The sequence below is a fragment of the Rhamphochromis longiceps genome, linkage group LG3 (genome assembly GCF_057381845.1).
Source record: "Rhamphochromis longiceps isolate RC_006_pf linkage group LG3, R_longiceps_female_GT1.1, whole genome shotgun sequence".
Taxonomy (NCBI): domain Eukaryota; kingdom Metazoa; phylum Chordata; class Actinopteri; order Cichliformes; family Cichlidae; genus Rhamphochromis; species Rhamphochromis longiceps.
In genome coordinates this window covers 52,007,154-52,034,668 of record NC_140559.1, presented here as the reverse complement: position 1 = coordinate 52,034,668, position 27,515 = coordinate 52,007,154, and the positions used below count along the sequence as shown (strand labels likewise).

The window sequence follows — 27,515 nt, the reverse complement described above, 5'->3', positions numbered from 1 at the left end:
CGAGCACAGTTGTTCAGTTCATCAGCGGTTTATCTCTCACCACTCACAGTCTCAACAGAGTTTTTCTCCCAGTAACTGGATCTGACCCTCTTACCCCCAGCAGCTCTGCTGGCTAAAGGGTAATGGAATCCAGTGGGCGAGGGAGAGACGGAGAGACCAAGCGTTTTCCACCGGTCACATGGGGGGAACTAGATATGCCCTGGAAAAAAAGTCACATTCTTTAATGTTGCTGCTTTTGTAGATGCAGAAATATACTGACAAGTGTTAGGTAAGCAAGGACTTTGGTAAAGTTCACATGTGTCAAAAACACAGCAAGGACAGAAAGAGCTGTCATTATGGAGGCGGTGGTAATGAGGTTTGGACTGACATTTATGAAAAATATGCAAGGTCGTTAGTAGCTGTCTAAGGGGTAGAAGTGAGTCAGGGGCTCTGAATAAGGAGTACTTGTACTTTAGGTAGATTACAAGTAGAAGTAAAATAATTTCCCAGCTCTTATGCAGCGCCTCTTAACATCATCAGTATTAGGGCACAGTCCAGCACATAAAACTCTGTATCTAATCGTTTCAAAGCCAGCAATCAACATTTTACACCCTGCAATTAAAATTTACAAGCAAGAAGAGATTCCTTTGAAAAGATATTTATCCAGGTCATCGAGTAAAGTTTAAAATAATCTAGACACTTCTATATTCTAAAGACTATCATCTCGAGTGTCAGCTGTATGACATATTGAAAATCTGCCATGAAGAGAACACTGTGTGTGATTTATTCCAGACACTGTGCCCGAGACCTGTCCTGCAAAGCTCTGGTTCTTATCTTGCAGGCGTTGTTGTAATTTGCAGCAGTGGGAGTTAGCTGCAGTAGCCTGGGCAGCAAACTGATTCGTGCAGTGTCTACAACACAAGCATTTCTTAAGCACTCGGAAATTGAGCTCAGGAGGTGCAGTGCGTTTGCACTTCTGCACAAGATCACATCCACTTCTGCTCGTTTTGCTTTGTGCGTCAAACATCTGCTCCACTGAAACAGCTGAGAGCAGGCCCCCAATGTGAGGCACTGCTGCGTTCGACCTTAACCTCCTGTCAGTAAGTCAAGTCAAATCCGAATCCGCTTGATAATTTTTCCCCAACTCCTGTTTCCCTGAATGAAGCAAAAGATGAAACGTGTCGGGTCTCGGGTTACTAATCCATTCTGGTTCAGATGAGCCTTCTCTTATCCCCTTGAGGACACGTGGTATGCCGATCTGGGACTCGCCTCCATCCAGTAAAACGTGCCCCTCGTTGCCCCCGCTAGGAAACTGAATAACAAGAAGCTTTTTGCTGAGTTGCATTTCAGGAGAAAGCAGGTTGCATGTGCCGGGGTTCATATTGGTGTGTAGCTGCGTTTTGCTGGTTGTACATTTAAAAAAGGACTTACACACACACAGAAAAAAGTTAAACCTATTCTTTAGAGTCTGTGGGTCACGAAGGCTTTAATTTATCACTTTATAAATTCAAACATAAAAGGCTTTTATGTGTCGCACAGTGAGCTCAAAATCTCTGTTTTCACAGGCAGCTTGAACAGTTTTAGTTAACAAATGAAAAATGTTCTGAAAGGCATCGCTTACATCTCAGCAATATTAAAAAAGTCAACTTTTATCCCCAGTCCATGGTTTTGTAACTTGTTGGCTGGTCATCTGTGAAGCGCTGTGTCCGGGGCTGACACCCATTCAACTATTTCACGGCTTCAAACGATCTGAAATCCAGCAGCTTGGTTTTTAACAGCTGCTAAGAAAAGAAAGCACATCGCTCCCTTCCTAGCTTTTTAAAGGCTTTAGTGGTTTACATTTCTGATCTGCTCGCACTATTCTCTGCCCCAGGTCACTTAGGTCATTATCACAACTGCTCCTGTCAGACTTCTTTATTCATTTCTCAGATTTAAAGCTGTCTGCCTCCAGATTTGGATGAATCTCCTACTTCAGCTCAGATCGTGTCCCACAGCTGATGTAAATGTAAACTCGACCTTTTCTTAAACACTTTTACAGCTTTGATGCGTTGATAGTTTATTCATCTGTTTTTGTAATCCTTGCCAGTTACTTCCTCAGATGCACAGTTTTACTGTCCCCTCTAAATGCATCGACTGTAAAGCGCTTTGGGTCGAGTGCTGCTGTTATTAAATGTGCTTTTAAAATAAAATGACTCAACGTTAATGTGAATGTTTCAAATGGCAGTTAAAGAAGGCCCGCTATGTTCATTTCTATTCTGCAAAGCATGCACTTTTAGTTAAGAAGGCTTGTGCCTTAAAATGTAAAAAGACAGAAGGATTCAGGTTTGTAACAACAGGAACAAAAACATGTGGGAGAAAATAACAGGCAAAGATACATATTGATTATTTAGAGTCAAGAGAGGAGAAGGGGTCGAAAAGGGGTGACAAACACACTGAGCAGGAGAGCGCGAAGAAAGCTCCCCACGATGCCCTGAATGTCACAGCCCCGGCCACAGCTGTTAGCGCATTTTATTTGTGTGTGGAGGGTCTTCTGCCAACCTGCTCGCCGTGTCTTTGATGGAAACGTGCCCACAGTCCAAGCTGTCACCCGGTCTCATTTTACGAAGGCCACGGTCAGACCTAACAGGGCAGTGTGTGAATCAGAGCAAAATGAAGGTCATGAGAGATTTTATGTTTGATGTTATATACTCAAAACACCATCTGGGAGGGAGGCTCTTGAACTTATTTGTTACGCACTGCGTGGAAATATGAAGAAGAAGCTGAGAGGTGTGTTTGACTATCGTTGCTTATATCTCACTCCACTGTCAACAACCTCTTTGGAACCTGGCTGCAATAAACAGCAGCCAAAAACATTTCTTTGCTCTTTCATTCTGTAGTTACCTGTTGGCTCCCTCTAGTGGTGAATCACTTAACTCACACCATTGGTGTCCTACAGCTCGCTCACAAAGAACCACAATCAAATACAATAAATTAGAACTTTTAATTTATTTTAATGATTAAATTATCCATTTAGCACATCTCCTATATGCTATTTCAGATCTATCAGAAGATGCATATGTATATGTTAAAAAACAGGGCAGCACAAAAAAGACATTTTCTAGTGATTTATTGAGGAAATTGATGATGACAAATTCCAGCCAGAAAGCATAAAGTAGTTCCAGTGTCTATAAATCCAAACAGCCTTTTGCATCTGCTTTAGTTATGTGTGCTTTGGTGCAACATTTGTAGAAGAAAACCCCACAAAAACATTTAACAGACCCTCTGTTGCAGCAAATTCCTATGTTGTTACACGCGCAAACAAGTCGTCCTAACAGCAAATATCTAGCGCACATCAAACAAACCCCAAACCTTCATAATTAGCAAAATGGCTCAAGGCAAGTAAAAATTAAATGGCAGATAAGAAGGTAACGAAAGGATGATTACAGAGTTATAAAGCGTATGATAAGACTAACGTGAAGGATCTGGGGTCACTACACAGGAAACATGTTTGCGGCAGTAGTTTGCACCGAGTGCAAATAAAGGCTGCATAAATAATAAGTCACCACTGTCATTTAATAGGTGGCGTGTCAGCTTCTTTAGATGAGCTTTGCAGTCCTTACTTTTGAGATCAAGTTCATTTGTTTTAAGATTTATCATCGCAGTCACACGCCCTACTTCATAAAACTGCTCTCTGCATACAGAATCACACTTGAAAGCATCTTTTATTTAAAAAAATTTTTTTTTAAAAAAATTATTTCATTACAGCTTAAAAAAAGGAGACCTAGGATCGAAACAGCTTTCTCAGACCATCAGTGTGTGGGCGGCGATGGTGACTCTTCTTATCTGGCTTCAGCTGAAACACACAAAAGAACAGGAGCAATTCATAAAACTGATTTTCCAACCTGAAAAGTCAAAAAGGCCGTTAAATTGTGATTTTCATCTTATTGCGTTTGCTGTTTTAAAGCTCCGCTCCAGCAGCCTGCAACAAAACAAACCCTTCTTTTTTTTCCTCATCAGAATTCCTGAAGCGTTATTCCATTTCCCTGCCAAAGGCATGCAGGCCTGACTGGGAAGGAAGGCATTGCATTCGTTGGCCAACTTGTGTTTTATAGTAGGTGGGGTGAAGGGGTAACTTAGGGTGTGTGCGCAAACTATGCTTGACATGCGCGCCCGTGGATGTGCTCGTGCCTTTACGCACGCACGCCTCCGTAGCATGTGGGGCCACGCTGACATTTACTCAGTGCACAATAGGTCGCGTCCAAAATAATCTGCGTTTATGTTAGGATGTCCCTATCTTTCAAGCCCTGCTGCTTGTTTGAGGGCGGGGGGCGCGAAATCACAGGAAACACCTTCTGCTGCCTAGCTAAAGCCCCAGAAGCCCATACAGTACAATGAGGATATTAAAAGCCCAGCACTTCCCTGGGATAATTGAAATTCTGTGTCTGGAGAAACAGTTTCACCAAGTGATGGAAGAATGCGCAAACAGAGGGAAGTCGGGAGGAACCCGCTGCAGGAAATAGAGGGAAGGCGGCTCACCGTTCTCTTCTCTTCCTGATGATTTAACTCCGAGGAGCATGACGCCATCCTTGCTGTTCTCAGCTCTCTGGAAAGATGCGCTGTGAAGGGTTTTAAAGAGATAAATGTTTGGCTTTTCTTCACACACCCTGAAAATGGCATAATCTGTCTGATCTTTTAATATCAAACTCACTTCTCAGTTCCAGTGTCGACGGTTTCTGTTCAGCAGAAGACAACAGAAGGCAATGATAAGCACACATGCTTGTTTGAATTAAAATAATTTTTCAAATCATAAATCCCAGTGTAAGCACTCGTGCATGGGCGTCCTGGCAGAGCATGTACCTGTGGGGTTGTGGACTTTCTTGGATTTGAATTTGAGGACGATGGCGATAGCAGCTGCGGCCAGGATGGCGGGCAACACAAGCCACCACAGCTTTTTATCTGGGGGAGGGGAACACGAAGGACACGGCCATCAGTATCCATCTGGTGTGACGTGCGTCTTCCACATTTGCGTCTAACCAAAGGGCAGAGCAGTGATGTAGCAGCTGCAGAACCACGCAGTTTGGACTTTCGACCTTTAACGGCCCTTCTACATGGACTCTGCATTGCAGTGCAGAGTTTTATCCCCCAAATCATTAAAAAGTAAAAAAAAAATGTTTTAAAGTCTGTCAACATAATATGTGACCTTTTTTAAAACAAGATTTTATTGGATTGGGCTATTTTAAAGGTTTTGGAGCCCCGCAGTGGAATGATTCAGCCCTCTGAGGTGGCAGAGTCAGTGGGCTGGGCAAATGGGAATCTCAGTAATTACTGTGTATTTTTTTGCCCACACATCAGATATATGTAATCAGGAATCCCAAATTGCTTGCGGTGTTGCTGATAGCGTAATCCCCAGTAGGACACTAGTTTTCTGTTTTCCTTTTTTTTCTTTGCTCTGAAGCTTTTTGTGCTTTCAAGTTCAAGGTTTTTATTTAACAAACGATACTCACAGTCTATGCATTCATCTTCATCTCTAGATTACAAGTCAATCATATGGAGGACCAGAAGAGTTACATATCAAGATCATTCAATATGACTCAGTGAAAATGAAATGAATGAATGAATATCTACATTTACTTGTTGCTAGCGTTTAATCATATACCATTTATTTAGTGTCTATATTTTTATTGGCAGCTTTGGTCCTCCGTACAGATTCAGCTGTGAGAGGCTGCAGCTGCTGCATCGCTGGTGTGCAAAGTCAGACTGATTAGCTTTGTTACCTGCTGATTTCTCCTCTGTTTGACCCGCCTGAGAACCTTTCAACGACACACATTTTGATTTGATTAAACACGGTTGGGATGTCCATTCATGACCTCACGTTTAGCTCACTGTACACAGGATCACTTACCGGGACTGTTCTCCTGAGGGGTTCCTTTAGTGGGAGGTGATGATGTCCTTGAAGATCTGCTTTGAGAGTCAGTGGTGTTTTGTTGTCCTGTCACATTTAAATTCATTATTTATTTATATATTTCATAAATTAACTAAATTTTTTTTTTTTTTACTCAAAGACGGTTCTGGTTTCAATTATAATGTGTGGAGCTGTTTGGGGATTTCTTTTAATTTCAACATTTTCAACAAGGACGTGCTGAAGGATGGTTATCAATAAGAGAAGAGAGCACAGAAGGAAAAAGAAAGAGAGGGAGGCAAACAATCATGTCGATACAAACAGTACTGTACCTGGGGCAGGAGGAGTGTTACCTGTGGACAGTAAAGAGCAGCGTTGTTTCATTTGAAAAACAAACTGTTTTAGTTGTTTGATGTGTTTTTAATGCTTTAAAAAAAATCGCATGATCACATTTTATTTTATTGTGTACCTAAGTCCTGGTCAGGATCGGTCTCATCTGTTAAGATAAGATAAGATAAGATAAGATAAGATAACTCTTTATTGTCATTGCACAGTCATACATAGTACAGTAGTACAATGAAATTGGAAAAACTGTCCTACGTCGGCACTACATATAACACAACACGACACGATATGACACATCACAACTTGTTCAGAAAACAAGTGAAGAAACCTATGCCTATCACTGAGGAGCTCACACGTGCCACACTTACCTTGACCTGCTCTGCTTTGGCCATCAGAATGCTCACTCTGAGAGACATTAGTGGGGGCTGATAAAAAAGAAAAAACCTCATGAAATATGTTAAAAGTATCTATGTCAAACTGCCTTCCATATACATTGTTACACTTTATTTCTGAATGCAAAATGAAGTTCATTTAAATCGTCTCTGTACTAAAGCACATGTAGAAACCCTTCAACAAACCACATATGTCATATAAAATTATACAGAGCCTTACTTCCAATGCTTGTCTTGTTCACTAGTTCAGTAGTCAAAGAGTCATTCTGGGCGGATGTGGATGTAGCAGCAGCAGCAGCAGCAGTAGTAGTAGTAGGTAACGTAGTATTGGCTTTAGACGTGTCTCCTAGAAAACAGAATGTAATGAAGGTTTGTAGGAAAATCTGTTGGAGCTTGACGATAAAATAAACAAGCAGTCTTTAGCCCAAACTAGCTTGTTTTTAAAAGCACACCATCTTGTCCCTTTTTTCCCCCCTTTACTACAGTATATTATTTATTACCTTTAAATCCACCGTATTTTAAATGTCTTTACAAGTACTCCAGTATGCAGTTTAAGGTCACAAACCGTGCTTCTACATCTACAGGTGTGTCCTAAAAATGGTTTTAAGGTGAGCTTTGAGAAACCGTTTTCGTGCTCAGGAGATGCATGTAAATTCCATGAAACAGGACAATAAAGCAAAGTGAAATGCAAAGAAATTTGGAAGAGGGCTTTAAGAAACACTCACTATCCAGAGGAGATGTGGTCGTATCTGTAGGAGGAGAGGGAGGTGCTGCTGTTATTGCCTTTGCTGTTGTCGTTTTTGTTGTTATTGTTGGAACTGTTGCCGGTCCTGGTGCTTTTGTTGTGGTTGAGGTTTGGTTTGACTCATTTTCTGTGTGGTATGAAGAAATCATGAAGGAAGTTAAGGAAAATGATTTGATTAGATCCACATAAAAGTCTTTTGGTGGTTATTTAAAGATATATGTGATTGTGGAGAGGTTACAAGAGAGATTAACACACTTTGTTATCTATCCAGAGAAAATCTACAACCGACACCAGCTCACTGTTGAACTCATTGCATCTAAAAACTCAAAATCTTTGTCTGCATGTCTGTCTTGTAACGTCCCTGAATGCCTTCTTTGGTTGGATTGTTCTCTGCGATCCAGATTTAAGGTATTTCTGCATCCGCTGGAAGGTATGTCTATCTTTTATGTACAGTCTTTGGTTTCACCATCAGATCAGGCCCTCACTCGCCACGTCAGGGTATGAAACAGAAAGATGGCTCCAGCAGAAATGCTCAGCTTGAGGTTTCACAGCAGGATTTTACTGACTAACGGGTGGTGCAGCAGTGGCTACAGCTTATATTGTCCACCTGTATGGTCTCCATTGAAGATTTTGGGTTGTGGTTGCTTTGGTAACCCTGCATTTCTCATAATTACTCATGGGAATGGAATTCTTTGGCTCCATCTGAAGTCGCTTCCGTCACTTCCGATCGAGGAAGTGACGGAAGCGATGGTATTCTTTGTCTCTGCTGAACACCGTGCCGCCAACAATGAATTCACTTGTCATCGTTACAAGTCACAAAACTTAAGTGACATGTTGCTGTTCTTTTCCAATGTGCACAAACCTTTTTAAAAATACTCAACTGAGAAAGGAAATGGTTAATATTTCCTTTTTGTTATTACAGTAAGTTATTACTTGTGTATCCTTGGTTGAAACTGTAAAGATATTTATGCCCAGTTTTGCTCACTGAGTCACAGGCTTGCTTTACAAGCTCTGACCGCCATCCTGCGTCGTGGCTGTTTGGCGCTACTTTAAAGGCCAGCTTCTGAGACGACCGAGGGTCAAACATGTCAGACAGGGGGTGAAAAGTCTAGATAGAGAAGGAGATTACGGCATGTCGAGGTGGATATCCTCTGCCCCAAGTGTCGCAGCAGTGTGAAGCTGCATCCTGTCCCAGACATATACAATTGTTGCTCCCCGACCCGTGTTAAGCTTCCTGCTGTCGATCACGATTTCATTCAGTGCATTTCACTGCAGTCCGGCTGCTTGATGGCTAACAGGACGTTTCTGCTCTGACCGCACAAAGATCAGACTGTTTTCATGAATCTGGTCAGGAAGGAAAATCAAGTCTCCCTGCCAGACATAACTCTAAAGTATTTAAGGCAAGTCTCAAGTCAGGTCATTGAGTTGTTAAAGGAAGAGTACGAGGCGAGTCTTCGGTATGTTGGATCATTCAGAGAGTTGTTTAAGTTCCTGCTAGTAAATCGAGGTAAAGTTAAATGTTAAGTATGTGTAAATTGTTTGCGACGCATTGTGGCCTTTTCAGTCCTTTAATCATGTAAACAAATCCAAGTCAAGCCTCAAGTATTTCAAGCAAGTTTAAAGATCAAAAGCTAAAGATTTGCCAGCATCAGAGAGTTTCGGATCCTACCAGGCCCACACTTCATTACTTTTCCTTATGTGTCGCGGAACAAAATCTCACACAGATAATTCTAATGGCCCAGGCGTGGGCGTTTCCTCCAGCTTGTTTACCGCTTAAACCTTGGAAGAAGATTGGCTGTCACCTGGGATCTGTCAGGCTCAGGACAATAATCTGCTGTCTCTGTGATAGAGGGGGCGGTTTGGTTCTCACTGCCTATCTGCTGTTAGATCACCTATCTGCTCGGCACAGACAAGCTTTCAAGTTCTTTTGTTTCTGCAGAATGAAAAAAAAAAAACAAGTCAGTAGCCATGTGGCACTCTGGTGCTTTTCATGCCAGAGGTTCTGACTTGTATCTAACATCTGTTCACTCGCAAAAATCAGAAACAAATTGTCAGACTTGTTAGTTTGAAGGTCTCCGTTAAGATTTGGAGGCATAGAAACACAATCACATAAAAATGTGCTCCAAGTTTATCTCCCTTGGATAAGCAAAAATAGTCTGAGTGGATGTCCTTAAAGTAACGTAAGTGACTTTTGACCATCGCTGTGATCTTTATCATTGCACACACCAAGGGGGAAACGCATGGGTTAAAGGGAAGAACCATTAACCAGTGCTCAAACCAAAACAGAACACAACTATGGAGGCGGTCATCTTGATAGAAAGCCTACTACGTTTAGTTTTACTATAAATCACAGAAACAAGGTTGTTGCTAACTATTAAAGAGTGCTGAAGACTTCTATCAGCATGTGATCAAGCTGTAGCCATTGCTAATGATCGCCCTACCTTGTGTGAAGACATGGGCAGATGCTAGAAGCAGGACAGCAAAAACCCTGACGGACTTCATGGCGATTCTGCAGCTGTGAACTCCTTAAACGTCTCCCTTCGAGTGGCCCGTGTGAAAGGTGTCCAAGCCTGGGTGCTCCGCTGCTGATGCTTATTTTGGCACTTCCTTTAGATAGAGAAGGGGAGGAAATACACTGGCTTCCCTTCCTGACGTAAACTGGGTGGATGTAGAGACTAACACAAGGCAGGCACTTGGCTCAATTCTGGGTCTATTTAACAATCATGTCAGTTTTGTATAATGTGGTGGAACCCAAAGGCAACTCCCATTGCTTATTTTTTCCTGCTCTGACACCACTTAACGAGGGTGAAGGAGACTGGAGAGACCTCACGGAGAGTGAATGGAGCAGAATCGGACAAAACAGATGAGATTAGATCTTTAAAAAAGTAGTTACACTGAGCCAGAGCTGTGCGTAAGTGAAGTAACTGTGGTAAATTTTGATAGTGGTGACATTGCAAGCCTTAATCCATTGGAAACCATTAACATACTACACAGTTCAACTGAGAGATAGAATCAGATTGGTAAATAATGACTGGAACTGATGACAAAGACCTGACAGCCCAGAGGAGCTGCTGAGAAGCCAGCCATTCTCCACTATTTGTTAAACAATGTCTTCACAAAACCTGTTGTCCAGGCGTGTTGGTGGTAACACACACTCGCACATCGACCGATGCATAAAGTCAAGACAGCTGTTTTTTTGCAAAAGCATCACAAAATGAGTTTGGATTTTTATACAGAGTGAGGTTATAATCAAAGACGAAATGAGTTCTTCACTTTTGAACACTGCCCGTTTTTACTTGAAACGTTTTACTTGAAAAAACTTAAAAAAACCAAAAAAAACCCCAACTCATATTGTTTCCTACCCTATCCCCACCCCCCCCACCCCCAACAAAACCAAACTGCTGTTTTTTGGGCCCTCCCAAAAAACAGGATGCCAGACTTTACTTCCTTTCATTTAAACATTGTGTTTAATAACTGAAAGGAGGTCCAAAAGAAAGACACTTGAGACACGCACACGAGAAGTGGACTTCTTAGCTAAAATATAGAATGACTTAAATGTTTGTTTTACTAATTAGAAATTTTTTTTTCCACTGACAATAAAATAGAAATAGCTGTAACATATTTTCCCAACACATTTTCAGAAAGCCTGACATTTCCAAAATTAAATGTAAACTTCAACTGCAACCTAATGTACATGCACACACCGATCACTTCATTCGGTACACCTATTCAGTTCCTCGTCAATACAAATGTGTAATCAGCCAATCACGTGGCAGCAGCTCAGTGCGTTTAGACCTGTTGACATGCTCACAATGACTCACTGGACTTCAAATCAATCATCAGAATGAGGAAGAAAAGTGATTGAAGTGTTTGTTTAATTTAATGTGTTTGTCCTTGGCAGGCTGGTTGGTATGAGTATTTAAGAAACTGCTGTTTGGGACTTTCCCACACAACCATCTCTAGTGTTTAAGGAAAGTGGCCTAAAAAGAGAAAATATGCAGTTAGCAGTTGGGTGGAGATATCTTGTTGACTCCAGAGGTCAGAGGGGAATGACCAGGCTTCTTCTAGCTGATAGGAAGGCAGCACTATTGCTAATATATAACCACTTGTTACAAGAAAGGTATGCAGAACATCACTCCCATCAGCTAAGAACTGCTACTGCAAAGTGTCGTCTCGAGCTCATGCTGCATTTGGATGCAAGGATCAGAATTTGGCATAAGCAGCATAAAAGCATGGCTCCATCCTGACTTGTATGAGGAGTTCAGGTTGCTGGTGGTGTAATGTGTTTGAGATATTGACTTTGGGCCCCTTTGTATCAATTCCCTCACTGTTTAAAAGTCACAAGCCTACCTGTTGCTTACTAATTAAAGCGCACCCATCCTTTGACGGCTTCCTTCTCAGGTCATCTCAAACTTCTTTTGAACGTGACAGCGAGTTCGTTCTACTCGAATGGCCTCCAGTCACCAGATCTCAATCCAGAAAAGCACCTCTGAGATGTGGCGCAAACCAGAGAGCCGCATCATGGATGTGCAGCCATGCTGTCACATCAATCTGAGGAATGTTTTCAACACCTCAGGGTCCAACTCGGGCGTAGCTAATAAAGTGGCAGTTGCATGTATTTAAAAAAGAAACAAGGCTGCAGATCCCTGTTCTCACAAACAAGTGTGATTATGCACAGTGATTATGTTTGAGCTTAGCCTCCCGAGTTTAATCAAAGAAGTCACTGAGGTTGATAAAGAGGAAACATCTTTGCTGAGGAACTGCCAAGTAGCAATTTCCTATTTACATACTGCAGCGCTTTGAGCCAAGCTGTGTTTGACTGGAGCTGTAGAGGAGAATCACACTGAACTCATATGAAACCATATATGACGATGACTTCTATCAGTTTTCAGGCGCTTTTCCCTTCCTGAACCCTGAGCTGCAAATTAAATACCACACCTCTACAGTCTTTGGTTTCCTCACAGGTTTAAATTACACAGAACATGAGTGGGCTTCCTGTAATCTCTCTGCAAAACACACACCTGATCACACCGCATTTGAAATCCACTGCGGGACGACTTGCAGGCCGACCTGCGGTCTCACGCACACATTCACCACACACACAGGAGATTCAGGTTCATTTCAAGTTGAAATTCATGCACATTTTTATTGAACAGTTATATAAAATACTTTTCATAGTTGCAAGTGCATGCCTCATCTGCCAACAGTTTTGAAGTTAAATTACAAAAGCAAGGCTTCATGTCGTGTAGTGAATTACTTGGGCACTTAAAGCAGTTCTTAAAAAAGATCTAAGTTTGTTTTTTCCTCGTTTCATCTTAAAGTATTGAGCAGTATCAAACCTGTAACTGATATACAAAGCAGAGGTCCAAATAATAGTCATAATAATAATAATAATAATAATAATCAAATTACACTTTCTGTGGCACATTTACAAAAACAAAACAAAACCGATTCACCTGTTATATGACACAAACAGCTAATCATGCATTTTGGAGTTCCACATGTAACCACACACCTCACAAGAATTGTCAAACATGCTTAATTGGACTGTGTGCACTTACAAGCGCAGGTTAAAAATTTCATTTCTCATCCATCATAGATAATTAAATGCTTCAATTACAAAAAAAGAAGGCATAGAGCATCATGGTGTTAATTGAAAGTATGCAGTTATACGTTTCCAGTATATGTTCACTAAAGCGCAATATATTTCAAAACAGGCCTCCACAGCCAAAGTTTTCAGATGTTCTATTTCCTTTTGTTTGATTTTTTTTTTATAAAACATGCATAGGCAGACACTTTATTGTATTCTTTTTTCCTTTTCTTTTTTACACAATATAGTTTCTCTATTTTTACTTTGTTCGCAATACTTAAAAAGAGAAAAAAAAATAACACTCATTTCCAGCAAGCCACAATAAATCTACCCTCCCCCCCTCCCCCCTTCCAAAAGAGACAAAAAATAAACATATCTGCAAATGATAGATAGGTTAAGTGTAAATTCCAGTTATGAAACTCAAGAAAATAGGTATTCATTACTGAGTTATTTAGCCATTATACAGAAAAATCAGGTCAAAGCACACACCAAAAGAACCTGAGGTAAGCATAATATGTACAAAACCATAAAACGTTCCATTATTTGGCATTTCCACAACATTGCAACATTCTTTTCTTTTTTTAAGACTGCCTAATTAATTTCAGAGCTATTTTATAAGAGTAGCAAAACAAAAAGTTATCAATAAATAGTCCTTATTTAGTTTGTACACCCTTATATGTTAAAAACATTATCTCATGTTCTGTCCTTTTTAGTGCTGTATTTTTGTAAACGTACGATAGTTAGTAAGAAGTTAAACGACTTTCCGTTTCGGTGTAAATGAGCAAGGGTCTTTCAAGAAAGAAAAAAAAAGAAAAACAAGAAACTGAATCACCTTTAAGATCTCGATCTCTCTTTCTCTCCCCCATCGTTCTCTCCCTCTCTGACATACTGTGGTGTGGAGGTGAATCAAGCGCGGTTACGGCCTGACCCTTCAGAAATGTGACCTGGCAATAACTTAGCAGATTTGACTATGAACTAATATTTTGAAGGCATATCCAAAGACTAGCAAGTGAGATGTCCCCCCGTTATGAGCCATAGATGCCTCCCCCCTCCACATTCCATCACTCCTTCTCCTCCTCCATCCCACACCTTCACCCTCTGCCCCTTTTCTGTGGTGGCGGGTCGCGATGAGGCTGGGGGGCGAGGCAGCCCCGTCGGCCAAGGTGGCGCCTTGCTGCTGGGCCTTCACTGGATGTTGCTGCCGCTGCTGGTGCTCCCCTTGGCATCTGTGCCGTTGGTCTCCGAGGACAGGGCCTTGTTGAGAGAGTTGAGGCTGGCGTCAGAAGGCAGGGCGTCTCGCCGCGGAGGCATCCTCTCGTTGATGCGGTCCAGGCCCTTGGCCTCTTCGAAGCTAGTGATCTTGTGCTGAGGCGAGAAGCCTTTGATTGCTGTTGAGATGCAGGAAATAAGGGTAGGGAGGGGGGGGGGAAGAGAGTTAGGAGTGATTTTATATGGTGTAGAGTTTAAATGATTAAAAGAATGGGGGTGGAAGGGGTGGGGGTCACGCTCACATTCACCCGTGAATCACCAAATTTGATTATATTTGCTTTGCTCTTGAAATTGTGAGAGAAAAAAAATTGTTTTACTGAGAAAGTGACAACAGAGGCTGCACCTGATCACCTGATGAGCTGCTGGCTAGTTCAGTTACATTTAATCCATGAAAACTGAATATCTAAAGGCGATCTCTGATATGATAAGTGCATGGCGTCGATCTCTCCAGACACACTTGTAGGTTTGGAAAACAGAAATACTTGCTTTCTTGGGTGGGGTCACATGAGAAGATTTAAAAAAAAAAAAAAAAAAAAAATCCTGCCCATTAAATCTGGTTAGCTTAGCTTCTTTCTTTTGTTTCTTTTGGCTGCTACCTTGTTTGCAAAGTGTCAATATCCTCATATTTCTATCCAAGCTGTCCTTTTTGATACAACTCTTCAAGGGATTTTGATAATCTCCTCCTGACTAGAACCATGCATCTTTTGCATGTTTGGCAAATGTGTTAACCACTACACTATGGAGCCGACTGTAAAGCGTTAAACTTCCGCCCCTTGAGCGTGGAACCAAAAGCGAGGCAATCAAAGGAGCCTACCAAAGGAATGTTTACAGGCTAGTACAAAATATTGTTTTTTTGGCTTCTATTAATAATTTCTATGAGTTATAAGTGGATACCAGGCAGGTCAAAGTTTGTGCACATTAGTGCTTTGCTGGGTGTTAAGCTGAAGTAGCTAGCTGTGACTGAGAATCACGAGTGTTATGAATCTTCTCTTGTGACTCCACCCAGGAAATAAAAAAATTCTAAAAGTTGAACTTTCTTTGGGTTGAAGATGAATGAAGTGAGAAGAATCTTTGCTATTCATGAGGCCAGACAAAGTCTTCAACCACTGTTACTTGTTTGTGTTTTTCATGGAAAACAGTATTTGTCGTGCAGCATTTTAAACGATTAATGGTTTAATAAGGCATGAACGCAATATGAAAGTATTTAAGCAATTTGATAATGTGACAACACACGGATATAACTTATGTGATAATGCCGCTTGACAGATGAAACGATTACATATTCCTTCTAACTCTACAAAGGGCACTTCCTGACATCAGGGTCGACAGGTTTTCACTGTGCCAACAATATCCGTGATAGCAGACCATCTCGTGGCCATCTTGTCATGCTTTTTTGCGCATGTTAAAAGTTAAGAATGTGACCGATATTAACCAAAATCTCAACGCAGCCGTATCGCGGAACACCTGAAGACCCCAAACATCCAGGTCACCCCATCACAACACAGCTTTTGTAACGACAAAAGGGAAGGGGGAGAAATGATCAAAGAGACAAGAAAAGAATAAAGGGAGGAGAAAAAGAAACACTAGAGTGGAGCCCACTGAGACATTCACTTCCACAAAATAGAAACCACGTTGAGACTGAGCTCACGTACAAAGACACTATCAAAGGAACTTGGGGTGCTAACGACTTGTTTAGTCTGCTTGAAGCATGCAGCAATTGAAGGTTGACTGGAGGTTATGATGGGTGGAAGTTGCAATATGATACAAAACTGAGTGAACTAAACTGAATAATGAAGATAAAACCCTTTAAATATGCAAAGAAACACCAATGACATTAATAAAACCAGCAATTCAAGGCTGTTTCATTCAAGTCGATGGATACTTTAAGTATTACAAGAACGAATCGTTCCAATATTCAGCTTGAGTTCTATTTCAGCACTTTTTAAAAAACATTTTGTTACTTCCACCTTTCATACAGACTGAGGGTGATTAATACTATGGTTGTAAATAAGAAAACCCTTCTTACTAGAATGGGGGTGTGACAAGGGGAGGAGGGGATTTGATTTAAGAGGACAAATTGGGGATTGTGGAGAGGACGGTGTGATGGGTAGCGTAGTTGTGTTGCTGCATAGCACAGGTCAGACACAGGTTATTAGCAGCTCAGAGGAAAGAACACGACACAGCAGGGCCACAGAGGATCCACATGGAGAGAGAAGCAGAGAAGAGTCTGGACACTACAATGGACTGTCCTCTATGGGGCTAAAGAGGAAGTACTGGACAATTTCAATGTAAATAGCAGCTGGCATACTACTATTTAGCTCGCAGTTGAGGTTGTTCTTGCGCCAAAGGCGATGCAAGTAAAGCAGATTTTAGGGAGCGTCCAATTTGGATTTCAAAGCCTCCTGTGGAGCGTCTACCAGTTCAGATTCAGCTCTAAGGAAGGTGTTACATAAATAAAACAGCAACAACAATGCACAACTGCTTCAGCTGTTTCAAAGGGGAAAACCATCAAGAGCTTTCATAGCAAGACTTCATTGTATTGTGTGAGGGCAGAGCAGAGGGGGAGCGTGCTGTCTGCTATGATAAGAGCATTGCATTAATCATTTAAACTATGATGAGTGATTTCATTGAAGTACCTTCCTCTGGAAAAGTTCATTCAATCCCCAGATAAGAGAACAAGTGCAGTTTACCACATAAAGTATTACCCTCGGTAACATTAGGAATATATTCCATTAGGAAATAAAGTGTTACTTCAAAATGATATTCAATATCCTGTCAAGGTGAACTCTACCGATAACTCGACAGGACCTACTTCCTCTTTAAGGTCGTGAAAACCTTAATCAGGAAGGTGGGGTTATTTTTCACTTACATGGTGCCTTATCTAGATCTGCTGCACACATTTGCTGTGGAAAAATACTGGTACCAGTACCACAACATTAGCACCTGTGCTTTTGGGAAAGGCCAAATTCAGAACCCATGATGGCGATATAACCTTTGTGCTTCTCCTATTGGTCTGAAGTAGTTAAGGCTTGTTTAGGAAAAGTTCATGCCAGATCTAATACTGTGCAAAAGTCTTGATTTACCGCTTGTTTGTCCAGTTTTATCAATTTTTTTAAGGGCAAACCATGTGAGAGATACCAAGTTGTTTGGATAACAGCTCTGAAACTCATCTCGTGTGTTTCTGTGATAAGCTGCTAGTAACAACGTGCCTAAAGATACAATTTAAAATAGGCTTTTAAATAAGTTGTCTGTTATGTGTAGACACAACACTGGTTCATCCCTTTCGTCGGGTGTCTTTTTACACTTGAAAGATTCATAGCTCAGCGGTACTAATTCTAAAAATGGAGTGCCTGGAAAAGTATTGCTCCAGACCACCTTAAAAATTGCCAAACATAGTCTGGCTCTTTGCCGAAACGATACAAAAACAATATAAAATGGGCCACGGCTCAAGACCTTTGCACAATACTGCACTTTTCAACATTAATTAAGAAGCAGCTTTCTATGAATTAAAAATGAAGGATTTTATTGGCTTGTGTGCATCACATAACCCCTCAAAACTTTAGGTTTTCAGGACCTTTAAGGATGCTGGTCCAGTCTATCCCTCTGGATAGGCTGAAGGCTTGGTAAAGCTGCCAGATGACCTGATGATACCCACCTCCTACATTATATACGTGTGAATGTGCATTTTCTCTTTATCTTGATGTTTCATGCAGATTATTTTAACTTCTAACAGAGAAGATCCTTAACGCAGGAGTTTTTGTGGATGAACCGATTGTGGCCTACATTAGCGCTGATTTCCGAGGAAGACCGCGAGGTGTAATTTGCTTTGCACTCACTCAAAATCACAGATGACCTTTGTGATTATAAAATCTGTGCTATGAAAGACATTCCCCTTTCAAACATGTGACCACAGGATTTCCTAATTTACTTACTTCTTTTTCTCCGTTAATACTATGCCACAATTTGTTAGCCCAAACACCCAACACACTCTATTCAAGCACCAGCGAGATGGATGAAAACCCAGCACAGCCCCCTGTCTATTGCCATGAGAAGCAACAGAAGAGGGCAGCCAGACCCATTTACCTTCGTCAGCCTCAATAGCTTCAATAGTAGCTGAAGAGAAGAAGAGGGAGGTTGCAAAATGAATGAGAGAAGTGAGCAGGAGAGTTCATTTTGTCCCAGGAACAAGTCAATGAGCAGCAAAGACAGCCAATGCCGACAACACAGGTTAAAAATCATCTCCACATTTTATGACAGAGGACATGTGGATGTTAGCAAACAGGGGAAACGGTGAAAGAGGGGGGAGGAGGGGAGAGGATGAGCCTTAGTTCCAGATCTGTAAAGGGAAGGCGATACACGTATGTAGCAGCAAACCTCATGGAGAGGATTGCATGTTTGAGGTACTTTGAATGTGTTTGACAAAAGGTCTGAATGTGTGACAGATAAAATGGAAACTGCAAGAATGAACATCGACAGCAATTTTAGCAAGTTGCAGATGCATTAGGTGTTCCTGTTACGCAAAGAAAAGAGTACATTTCGAAACGAGACAAATGGAAAACAGAGAGAGGACTTAAGTGCGCGTGCAGGTGTGAGCTTTCTGGCCGTGACTGAACTGTTAATGTAAAAGCTCGAAGTACAACAGAAACATGGAGCGTCGTTAGCGTTGTGTTGTGTGCAACATGAAGTAGCATCTGCAGCTGCGGGATTAGCATCTTTTGATAATAAATATCAAAAGTGCTGGCTTACTTCTGCGACGCGTGAGGGGAGGAAACCTTTCAGCCACTTACCAATCAATTACAGTCATCCTCGAGATAATAAGTGAACACACGATAAAACTTTGCAGAGTCAACTTTAACAAAGATGGGGGGTGGGGCGAGGGTGACAACAAAGTAATGACTAAATTCTACTAAAGACTACATACTTAAAAAAAGGGCACAATAGCATGAGACTTTAAAGAGTATGACTGATGGAGTCAACATTAGAGTAGAAGCACACTGATGTGCTAAGGGCAGCAGTGTGATTCTACCAATGTCGTAACAGGAATCTCTGAACATCGCTCTACCTTCACCGCAGTTCTCTTTAGTGTCAGCTGCTTCAAAAACAAATCCCTCTGAACTTATATAATGTATACACTAATCCTTAAGAGCACTATTGTCATGTAGGCCATCGGCAGAAACACCTGTTTGAAACTTAAAGGGGACCCATGATGCTTTCCCTTGTTTTCCAATGCTGGACGGGCATATCAGACATGGTCAAAGTTCCAAATAATGAGGTCAGAGTCAGATATTCCCCCGGCTAACAACACAGAAGCCCCACCCACCTGATATTCAAGCAGCTCTTTTCAGACAGGGCATGTGCTAATGGGCAGCAACACGGCCCAGCATAAGATAAATGATGATAAAAATGAATCATGCAGAGCTACTTTAGTTGATTCCCAGAAAAAAAAAAAACCCTGAAAAAAACCCATGATATTGGAAATGAGCATGATAGGTCCACTTTAATGTTGGTTTAAAAGCTCAGTAGAGATGCTGAAAATGACTGTGAAAGAATGCTATGCTTTCAGGATAATTGCATCCTTCCTAACAGAGATATGCAAAACTGACAGCTTTAGTCAGAGGCTCTTTGATTTCTGACAGACTCACGTCTAAGGACACGTGCGCACTAAGTTGATGAACACGGTGTTATGTAATATGTTCAAGTGGTTCTTTAGTAAAGTCTTCCACGATTTCAATAAGATTTTATACATTAGAAACGAAAAGGGGTGTTATTAAGCAATAAAACACAATCTTACTGAGATCCATAGACCTGCACGACTGCTGCTACCTTAGTGTGGTATGACCAGTAGCTAAGTAGGTAATGCTACACGAGGACCAAACAAACAGTTTGATGATTAAGTGTGCTAAAGTACTGTACACCATACTGTACAGCATGATTAAACCTTTATTATTATCATCATTATTTAAAGGTTACTAACACTATGCTACAGATGTTTTTGTGTATTCAGGAAAGTGCTAGCTGATGTAGGGTGAGAACCTGTGCGAGGAGAGGGAAGTCTACCGGATTTCTGCTTTACTTGGTGAATGACAAGGCAGATGGCAGCTATCCCTTTTTCTACACTTATTAGTGTCGATACAGTTTTATCCCTTGATTCACAGAGACCTGAGTCTATTCTGACAGAGCACTGCTGAGATTCTCTGCTAGCGCTCAGATCTGATCAGCGCTGTAAACGTTTGTATCCAATTAAAGCGTGCGTAAAGGTGATTCCAAAAAAGCCTTCATCTCCTTGCTGCGGCAGCTTGCCAAACTCATTGAGGGAGCATTTGAAATTTCACATGAGAAAGAGTGAACTGAACTCTTATCTTTTCCCACAAAGAAAAAAATAACAACACACAATGGAATACTTGCACAATTGATTATACCTGCAGTTTCTAGGGAGAAAGGAGAAAGAAAAAGATACAGGTAATATTTGAGATAAACCCAGTGGAATACAGTGAAAGAATAGGACGGGAAGAGAGCGTATTAATGCCAGATCTACGGAGCCCCCCAGGAGACATGGGAGAAAAAAAAAAATTAAGACGGACTTTTGCGAAATCTCGCAAAAGTTTTGCGAGATCTCGCAAAACAAACTCGGGATCTCGCAAAAGTTTTAGCCGCATTCTTCGGACGCCGGTTTGAAGCCGACCGGGAGGTCGAGGCACGATGTGCCGGGAAAGCAGTGTTCCTCCCGGCTGTAGTAGGTCTCGACCTCCCGTTAGCTTCGAGCTAACGAGATCCCAAGTTTGTTTTGCGAGATCCCGAGTTTGTTTTGCGAGATCCCGAGTTTGTTTTGCGAGATCCCGAGTTTGTTTTGCGAGATCCCGAGTTTGTTTTGCGAGATCCCGAGTTTGTTTTGCGAGATCTCGCAAAAGTCCGTCTTAATTTTTTTTTCTCCCATGTCCCCTGCGGGGCTCCGTACAGATCAGAGGGGACACATGGACACAAAAAAATTTAAAAAATAAATAAAAATCTGCTGAATGTGTTTGTCATTGTTTAGGGAGATAAAAACTACAAGGAGCAACTGTTGCTGTTTAGTAACAATTAAACTAAACATAAAAAAAGACTGACACTCTCAGAAACATTTAACTATGCTAACATTTTGAAATTCCAGTACAGTTAATGAGGAGAAAAGTGAAGGAGTCTGTATTTGCAGTATTCTGTAAACACTAAGCTTGCACTTTGTTGAGAGTTCTGCTGTGTAAGGGGAAAACGTGTTGGTGTGAGAATCCACTGGTGGTGGGGGGTCTCTGTGACACACTTACCATTCTGCAGCTTCTCTTTGCCTCCGGACAGCACTCCGCTTGGTAGCATGCCTGTGGGCGTCAGACCCTTCAGCGTCAGCACGCTCTCACTCTCCTCTCTGAAATATTAACCGAGCAACATTTTATTTATTTACACGGTAGAGCTGATTTTATTTATTTAGAAAAACATCAAAAATATGGGTTTTGGGCAGTCACATAACTACATAACCATGTTACTAAGTTGGCAACAAAAAAAACAAAACAAAAAGAGTCAGAAATCAATTGTAACATGAAATATTAAAGTAACATATTTATTACTTTAATAAGTTATTAATAATATATTCAAGCGCAGATCTCTAAGGCTGTGTAAATGGAGCTTAACGCAACAACAACACTGTTTTTAAGTGTTTACCTGAGCACAGAGAATACCCTGGCCATCTTCCCAATGGCACGGATCTTGTTGCGGATGACCTCCTTACGTGCAGAAGCTGTGGCACCTGCATTGAGAAAGTGCAAAAAGTCTTACAACCCGTGACTCATCTGAACTCAACCACGTCCTGTGGAAGTCGAGCGTACAATGCACCGCATAGTCTATGTGCCGTTTGTTTTAATCCCCCAAATCGTCGTTAAAAGACCATCGAATTCAGTGAGTCTACTCAAAACAGAGCACGTCTCTCCACTATTAGTTTATCCAGCAGTGCAGGAGACGAATACAATGCAAACACATTGTTATTGGAGTCTTAAGTTCGGTTTACAGAAAATGGTTTGCATCTATAAACACATCACATCATCTGAGTAATTCTCAGCATTCAGTGCATTCATGCTGCGGCTGTGTTACGTACTGTGAGCTGCAGTCCCTTTGACTCTCACAGATTATTTTGCCCAGAGAGCACTTAAACCTTTTTAAAACAAGCCACTGTTCTCCATCACTGAATGGCTCTGACCTTGTCCAAAGTGTTTTCAGCATGTTTCGATAAGCACGCTCTTTAAATTTTCCTGTGCTGTGTTTTAGCGGTGGAGACTAACGGGATTTTTCCTGGACTGGAAACTTTGTTTTAAAGATCCCCTTTTGCAAAATAACAGTTTCAAGGTCCCAAAGGCCCAGTTTGGAAAATGTACGAGGGACAGAAATGAAGTCTATGCATGGAGTAAAGCTGGGTAAGGGACACAGCTGACAGTGTGAGGATCTGTTTCCTGCCATCCTCAGGTTGCTCATTCTTCAGAATATATTTATTGTGTACAACAAAGACTAATTTAGATAAAAGGCATGACTCTTCTGAACACTTTTTCCCCTTTCTGGGCCGGCCTCAAACAGGAGTGGGTAACTGTTAACACTTTTGACCCATTTTTCGGTTTAATTGAGAACCACAGTTAGCCTCAGCAGAAGTGTTAGCAGGTGCTTTAAACAGAGGTGTTAGTTTAGAGACTTCAGAAATGCAGAGAGCAAGCACTGAACAAAAGTCTGTCCATCTCTGCACACACCAGTACAGCTAGTGTTTGTACCTTTTTTGGGGGGATATATTAGCTGTCCTTCTCATGAAACACCCCCAGAAGAGAAGACAAGAGAAAGGACAGAGAGATCAGTGGATGGCTGCAGAATGAATGAGGTGGAAGAGAGGGAGCGCACGGCAAAATAAGAGGCAAGAAAGCACGAGTGTAAACAAAAGCGATGCCTTGAGCACAAAACTCTGGAAAACATAAAAAAGAGAAATTAGATGAGATAATCATGGGAAAGACAGAGAATGAGAGAGAGAAGAAAAGATGTGAAATATGTAGTGAGGTTGGAAACATCAACATAATGGCAACTGAAAACCATGGAAACCATAGCAGATAAAGAGCGGGTCATAGGAAGGATTATCTGAAATCATAACAGGGCACAAAAAAGGAGCTCATGAGCGAGAAAGAAAACATAACACAATTCAAATGTCAAAACAGTTAAAATAAATAAATAAAACAAGCATGGAAATGGCTGCGAAACTAAACAAGAAACAAGCAGTGGCAAGAAATGAGATCAGCTAAAATCAGCATGAATGAGTTGGTAGAAAATGAAGATGTTAAAGGACAGCTACTAATGTTTAGGAATGGCCGAGTGCATGAGTTGTGCTAATTTCCTCATCGATATAATCAGAATTTAGCTTTTCTCATATGAAATGCTTTTAAAATGAGCCACATGTAAAACCAGTTCATTCTATAATGATATTTACAATCACAACTTCAACAGCACAATGAAGCAAGAAAGGTTCTCTTTGTGAATTTGGAAAAAATAGTAACAAACCCCCCCAAAATATTTCTAAATCATTATAAACCACAACATTTGGTCTTGCACATGATCTGTGCAAATCTCAATCTACGCTCCCTGATCAGTAGATTAAAGGAAACGCTGCGTTTAGATGTGCAGGAGCTCAGACATGGTGGAAATCTGCTGAGATCCTGACACATATCCTGGGTTTACCGATGCACACTGTGACCATTAGTAAACACAAAGAAAGAGGAGGAAGAGAGGTGGGAGGAGGGGGTCTGGTGAGATCATTTCCTGTTTGGCAGTAAGAGGTGGGGCAGGCAGAGGAAAACTGGCCATCTCGTGTACATAAGCTGTAAGCTGGTATCAAACAGATGACTCAGATTCACCACTAGCGTAGATAAACCAAGCAACTTAGCAGAAAACAACACTTCAAAAAACTGTCCTCAAAGGATTTTTTGTTTTAATACTGACAGACATGTTGAGACTTTATAAGGGTCTTCATATTTCCTGGATTATCTAAGGTCATCATTTCCAAGCTGCCGAGTTCAGTCATTCAGACGTCACGTTCCTCTGTGTTTAATAGTTTAAAGCATATATAGTTTTTACATGTAAAATTCTGAACACCATACATGTAAAAACTAAGTAAGAGTCTGTGTGTGTGTGAGGTTTTGAATAATGAACGTCTGATACGCCCTCTAGTGGAGCAGGGGCAAAGTGCAGAGAAAACTGAACCACCGAGCTTACCGTCCAGCTCCTCTTCAGTTGACAGCTCATCATTGGAGCAAATGCTCAATACGTTCACTAGCATCTCCGTCACTGTACAAGAAAAGAGAAGCATACTTTAAAACATCTCACACATATTTAATAAAAAACTTTGCTGAGAAACTCTGGGCTGCTCCGGTTCACTCGATTGACTCTTCCACACACACACATGCAGTTAGCTGTGCTGATCAGTGACCTCGTGAGACTGCCAGGAATGGCATACTTATGTGTGATTAATTGACACAGATGTGTCACAGCTTAACCAGAGTAAATCTTCAAAGCAACCCAGACCTCGACAATGCCAAGCACAGCCAATGTCTGGCAGTTTCTAACTTTCATGGACTACTTATCTGCAATTTACTTTATATAGACATGTATATATATAGAGCTCACAACTGCTCATTATACTCCTGCTTTAACAAGGAGCTGCAGCTCATCAGCAAATAGAACAAAGAAAGACAAGAAAAGCTGGAGTTTATCTTCTGATCAAGAAAGCAGGGAGACAAACACTGGCTCCAAGAAGAATTTAGAAATCAATACATAATTTTGGTTGCTTATTGGGTGCTACATGGTGCAACGTTGGAGCATATTTCTGAATGATTCGTGTTTGCATTAGGACTTAAATCCAACCAGATTGGCTCTCCACTGTCTATCCTTTCACTTAAGATCAAAGAGATTGAGCATCTGCTGCCTTTGTCTCTGGAAAAGTTTCCTATTGCTATTAGATTATCCAGTCCGCTGGAAACTATCAAACAAAACATTCAAAACACACTTATTTTCCAACTTTCCTCCAATTTTCCCTTTTATGTATCCTTAAGTGTATGTGCCTCGTTAAAAAACAAACCCATTCGTCCCAACTTCTACCTCTAACTTATTTATAACGCTGCATACAAGCGCGTTTCTGGCTTGTAAATCTTTGGCTTTAAGTATCCCATGTATGAACCGCAAAGTGATTTTGCGGCACAAAGTGTACACGCTATATTTCTCAAGGCCGGGCTGTTTTCAATAGCAATTCATGAAAATCAGAAGGACAAGCGCCATTCAAGAATGAAAAGAAGAACTGCTTTCACTCATTACTAAAAGAAACTGAATGTAGTGCATGCACACTCACCTTTCTCACCAACAAAGGGCAAGGACCAGGTGAAAACATCCATGAAGTTGGGCAGCCAGTAGGGGTGAGGTGAGCAGTTGAACTGTCGTATGTTCATCACGTTGTTCTCGTACTTCAGCACTGCCGCTGGGGATGGGGAAAAAAAGGAAAGATGTTAAAGCAAATCCAGAGTATTAAATAAAAGGAAATCCTGTTTTCTTTCCAATCCTCGGAAAAACAAGATGAATAGCTGTAACAAAATATTCCTTTAAACAGTCGTAGTTTCCAGAACATCTCTGCCTACATGTAACAAGACAATGTAGAAATTGGGGATGTAGAAATTTTCAATACGGTCACAAAATAAAGAAAATCAGGGAGTATACATCTCTCTATAAATGAAATGGTATAGAGATGTATTGGGGTCATGGTAGGGCTGTTCGATATAATGATATATGTCGGATGACGATATAAAAACATCTATCGTTTCATTTTACGCTATCGTTTGTTTCGTGGTGTCGCAAAATAAGCTGTTTACGGCAATATTTTTCATCGTTCTGATGGTCACTGTAGTGGCTATATTAATTTCTTAAAGTTCTCTCTTTCTCTTATATTTAATATAACCACACTACGGACGGACAAGCGCCTGTTTTTATGAGTTGTTGTTAGCAACAACGACGGTAACACCATCGCGTGTCCGCTTGTTTATATTCCACATAAACCTTTCACAATAAAGCTCAAGATCCTGTTGAGACTTTTCAAAATAAACTGAATCACGTGAGAGAGTATGCAGAGTATTTACGGATGAGACGCAAAGGTGCTAAAAAATAAACCTTAGACTCAAACGTTAGAGCAGGCTTTTCCCCGCAGCACGCTGTGTAATAAATACAAAGAAAACGATGGGCGTTACAACTTGTGACTAAAAATGTATCGTTTCATGCATCGGTTAAAACACTTGACTCCAGGTACACGACGCCCAGCTGGAAACACTTCACGCAAGTCGAGCTGCCCGAGATTCACAGAATTTACAGAAAATTTATATCGTTTATATAGAGATGTTTTATATCGGCATATGAGATTTTGGTCATATCGCACAGCCCTAGGTCATGGATTGCAGTGCACAGAGCTCAGTCTCTACTGGTGGAACAAGGCAGCTGAGCTCAGCAAGCTGTGAAAGACAGAAAAAAAACCCAATGGAAGCATTTAGATTTAATCCTGTTGATAAAAATCTGTCCGCCAGCAAGGGCAAAGCTGCGTGTACCATCTGCCTCAAGAAAGTTGCGGTTGCTTCACCCAACAAATATAATCCTATGAAATGTCAGCAAAGTATGAAAAAAGAGATACCACCCAAGCCTATAATGGAAGTTTTGATTTATGATTTTATGACACATTTGGGATTTATGTCGATAAAGAGGCCTCAGCTCTCGCTGTGGTCCAGGGTCCATTATTAGATTCTATCCTGTTCCCAACCACCACTTACAGCCTTCACTGTCATGATGGCTCTTACACTTGGTCTGAGGAGAATAGCCCTCAAAGTACTCAGCTGAAGAGCTAATGGTATACACACAGAAGAAACAAACATCCGAGCAATCGCTGGAAGAATACTGATGCATTCTTCACAAGTAACTTTTCCCCCCCCCTTTTAGTTGAAGTAAGAAAGCATTTCGGGACTGGCCTTAACATTTCTTCTTCAAACCTAAAACAACAAATTAATTCAGTCGCATTATGAAACACTTGATGTGGGATTCAATGTTAAAAGTCGCTTACTGTTCCTGGTTAATGATTCATTAGCTGCAGGTGCTGTGCGGAGGTGTGATTCAGCAAAACCACTGATAACTACAGAGTACCATTTGCCCGAAAAGAAAAAAGGAAAAGGTGGACAAAACTGTCGTCCACGTCCACACCGAAACCTGGACGTCGCTCAACATCTTGTCAAATGCTGTCAGTCA

The 27,515-nt window shown here is 41.2% G+C and overlaps 2 protein-coding genes across 5 annotated transcripts in view; both read right to left on the bottom strand.

The window, feature by feature from the left end:
* Positions 1-3,068: 3,068 nt before the first annotated feature.
* On the bottom strand, positions 3,069-10,017 carry LOC146675184 (uncharacterized). The gene is made up of 12 exons (XM_085400296.1): positions 9,781-10,017; positions 7,320-7,466; positions 6,815-6,940; positions 6,571-6,627; positions 6,327-6,353; positions 6,190-6,210; positions 5,861-5,947; positions 5,733-5,768; positions 4,816-4,914; positions 4,667-4,691; positions 4,495-4,574; positions 3,069-3,811 (listed from the first exon to the last, which is right to left on the bottom strand). Exons 1-12 carry the CDS (start codon positions 9,839-9,841, stop codon positions 3,798-3,800), a joined length of 780 nt encoding a protein of 259 aa, XP_085256422.1. The 5' UTR covers positions 9,842-10,017; the 3' UTR covers positions 3,069-3,797.
* A 2,548-nt stretch (positions 10,018-12,565) lies between these two features.
* LOC146675182 (protein phosphatase 3 catalytic subunit alpha) overlaps positions 12,566-27,515 on the bottom strand; it is a 71,166-nt gene continuing 56,216 nt past the window's right edge. For 3 of the 4 annotated variants that reach the window (XM_085400292.1, XM_085400294.1, XM_085400295.1), the window contains exons 9-14: positions 25,591-25,716; positions 24,462-24,533; positions 22,979-23,005; positions 21,888-21,972; positions 21,497-21,594; positions 12,566-14,317 (exon numbers count right to left, since the gene is read on the bottom strand). In XM_085400292.1, coding sequence (XP_085256418.1) covers positions 14,115-14,317; positions 21,497-21,594; positions 21,888-21,972; positions 22,979-23,005; positions 24,462-24,533; positions 25,591-25,716 — 611 coding nt within the window. In that variant the 3' untranslated portion in view covers positions 12,566-14,114. The remainder of the gene's footprint in view (positions 14,318-21,496; positions 21,595-21,887; positions 21,973-22,978; positions 23,006-24,461; positions 24,534-25,590; positions 25,717-27,515) is intronic. The other variant, XM_085400293.1, reaches the window with a different exon arrangement.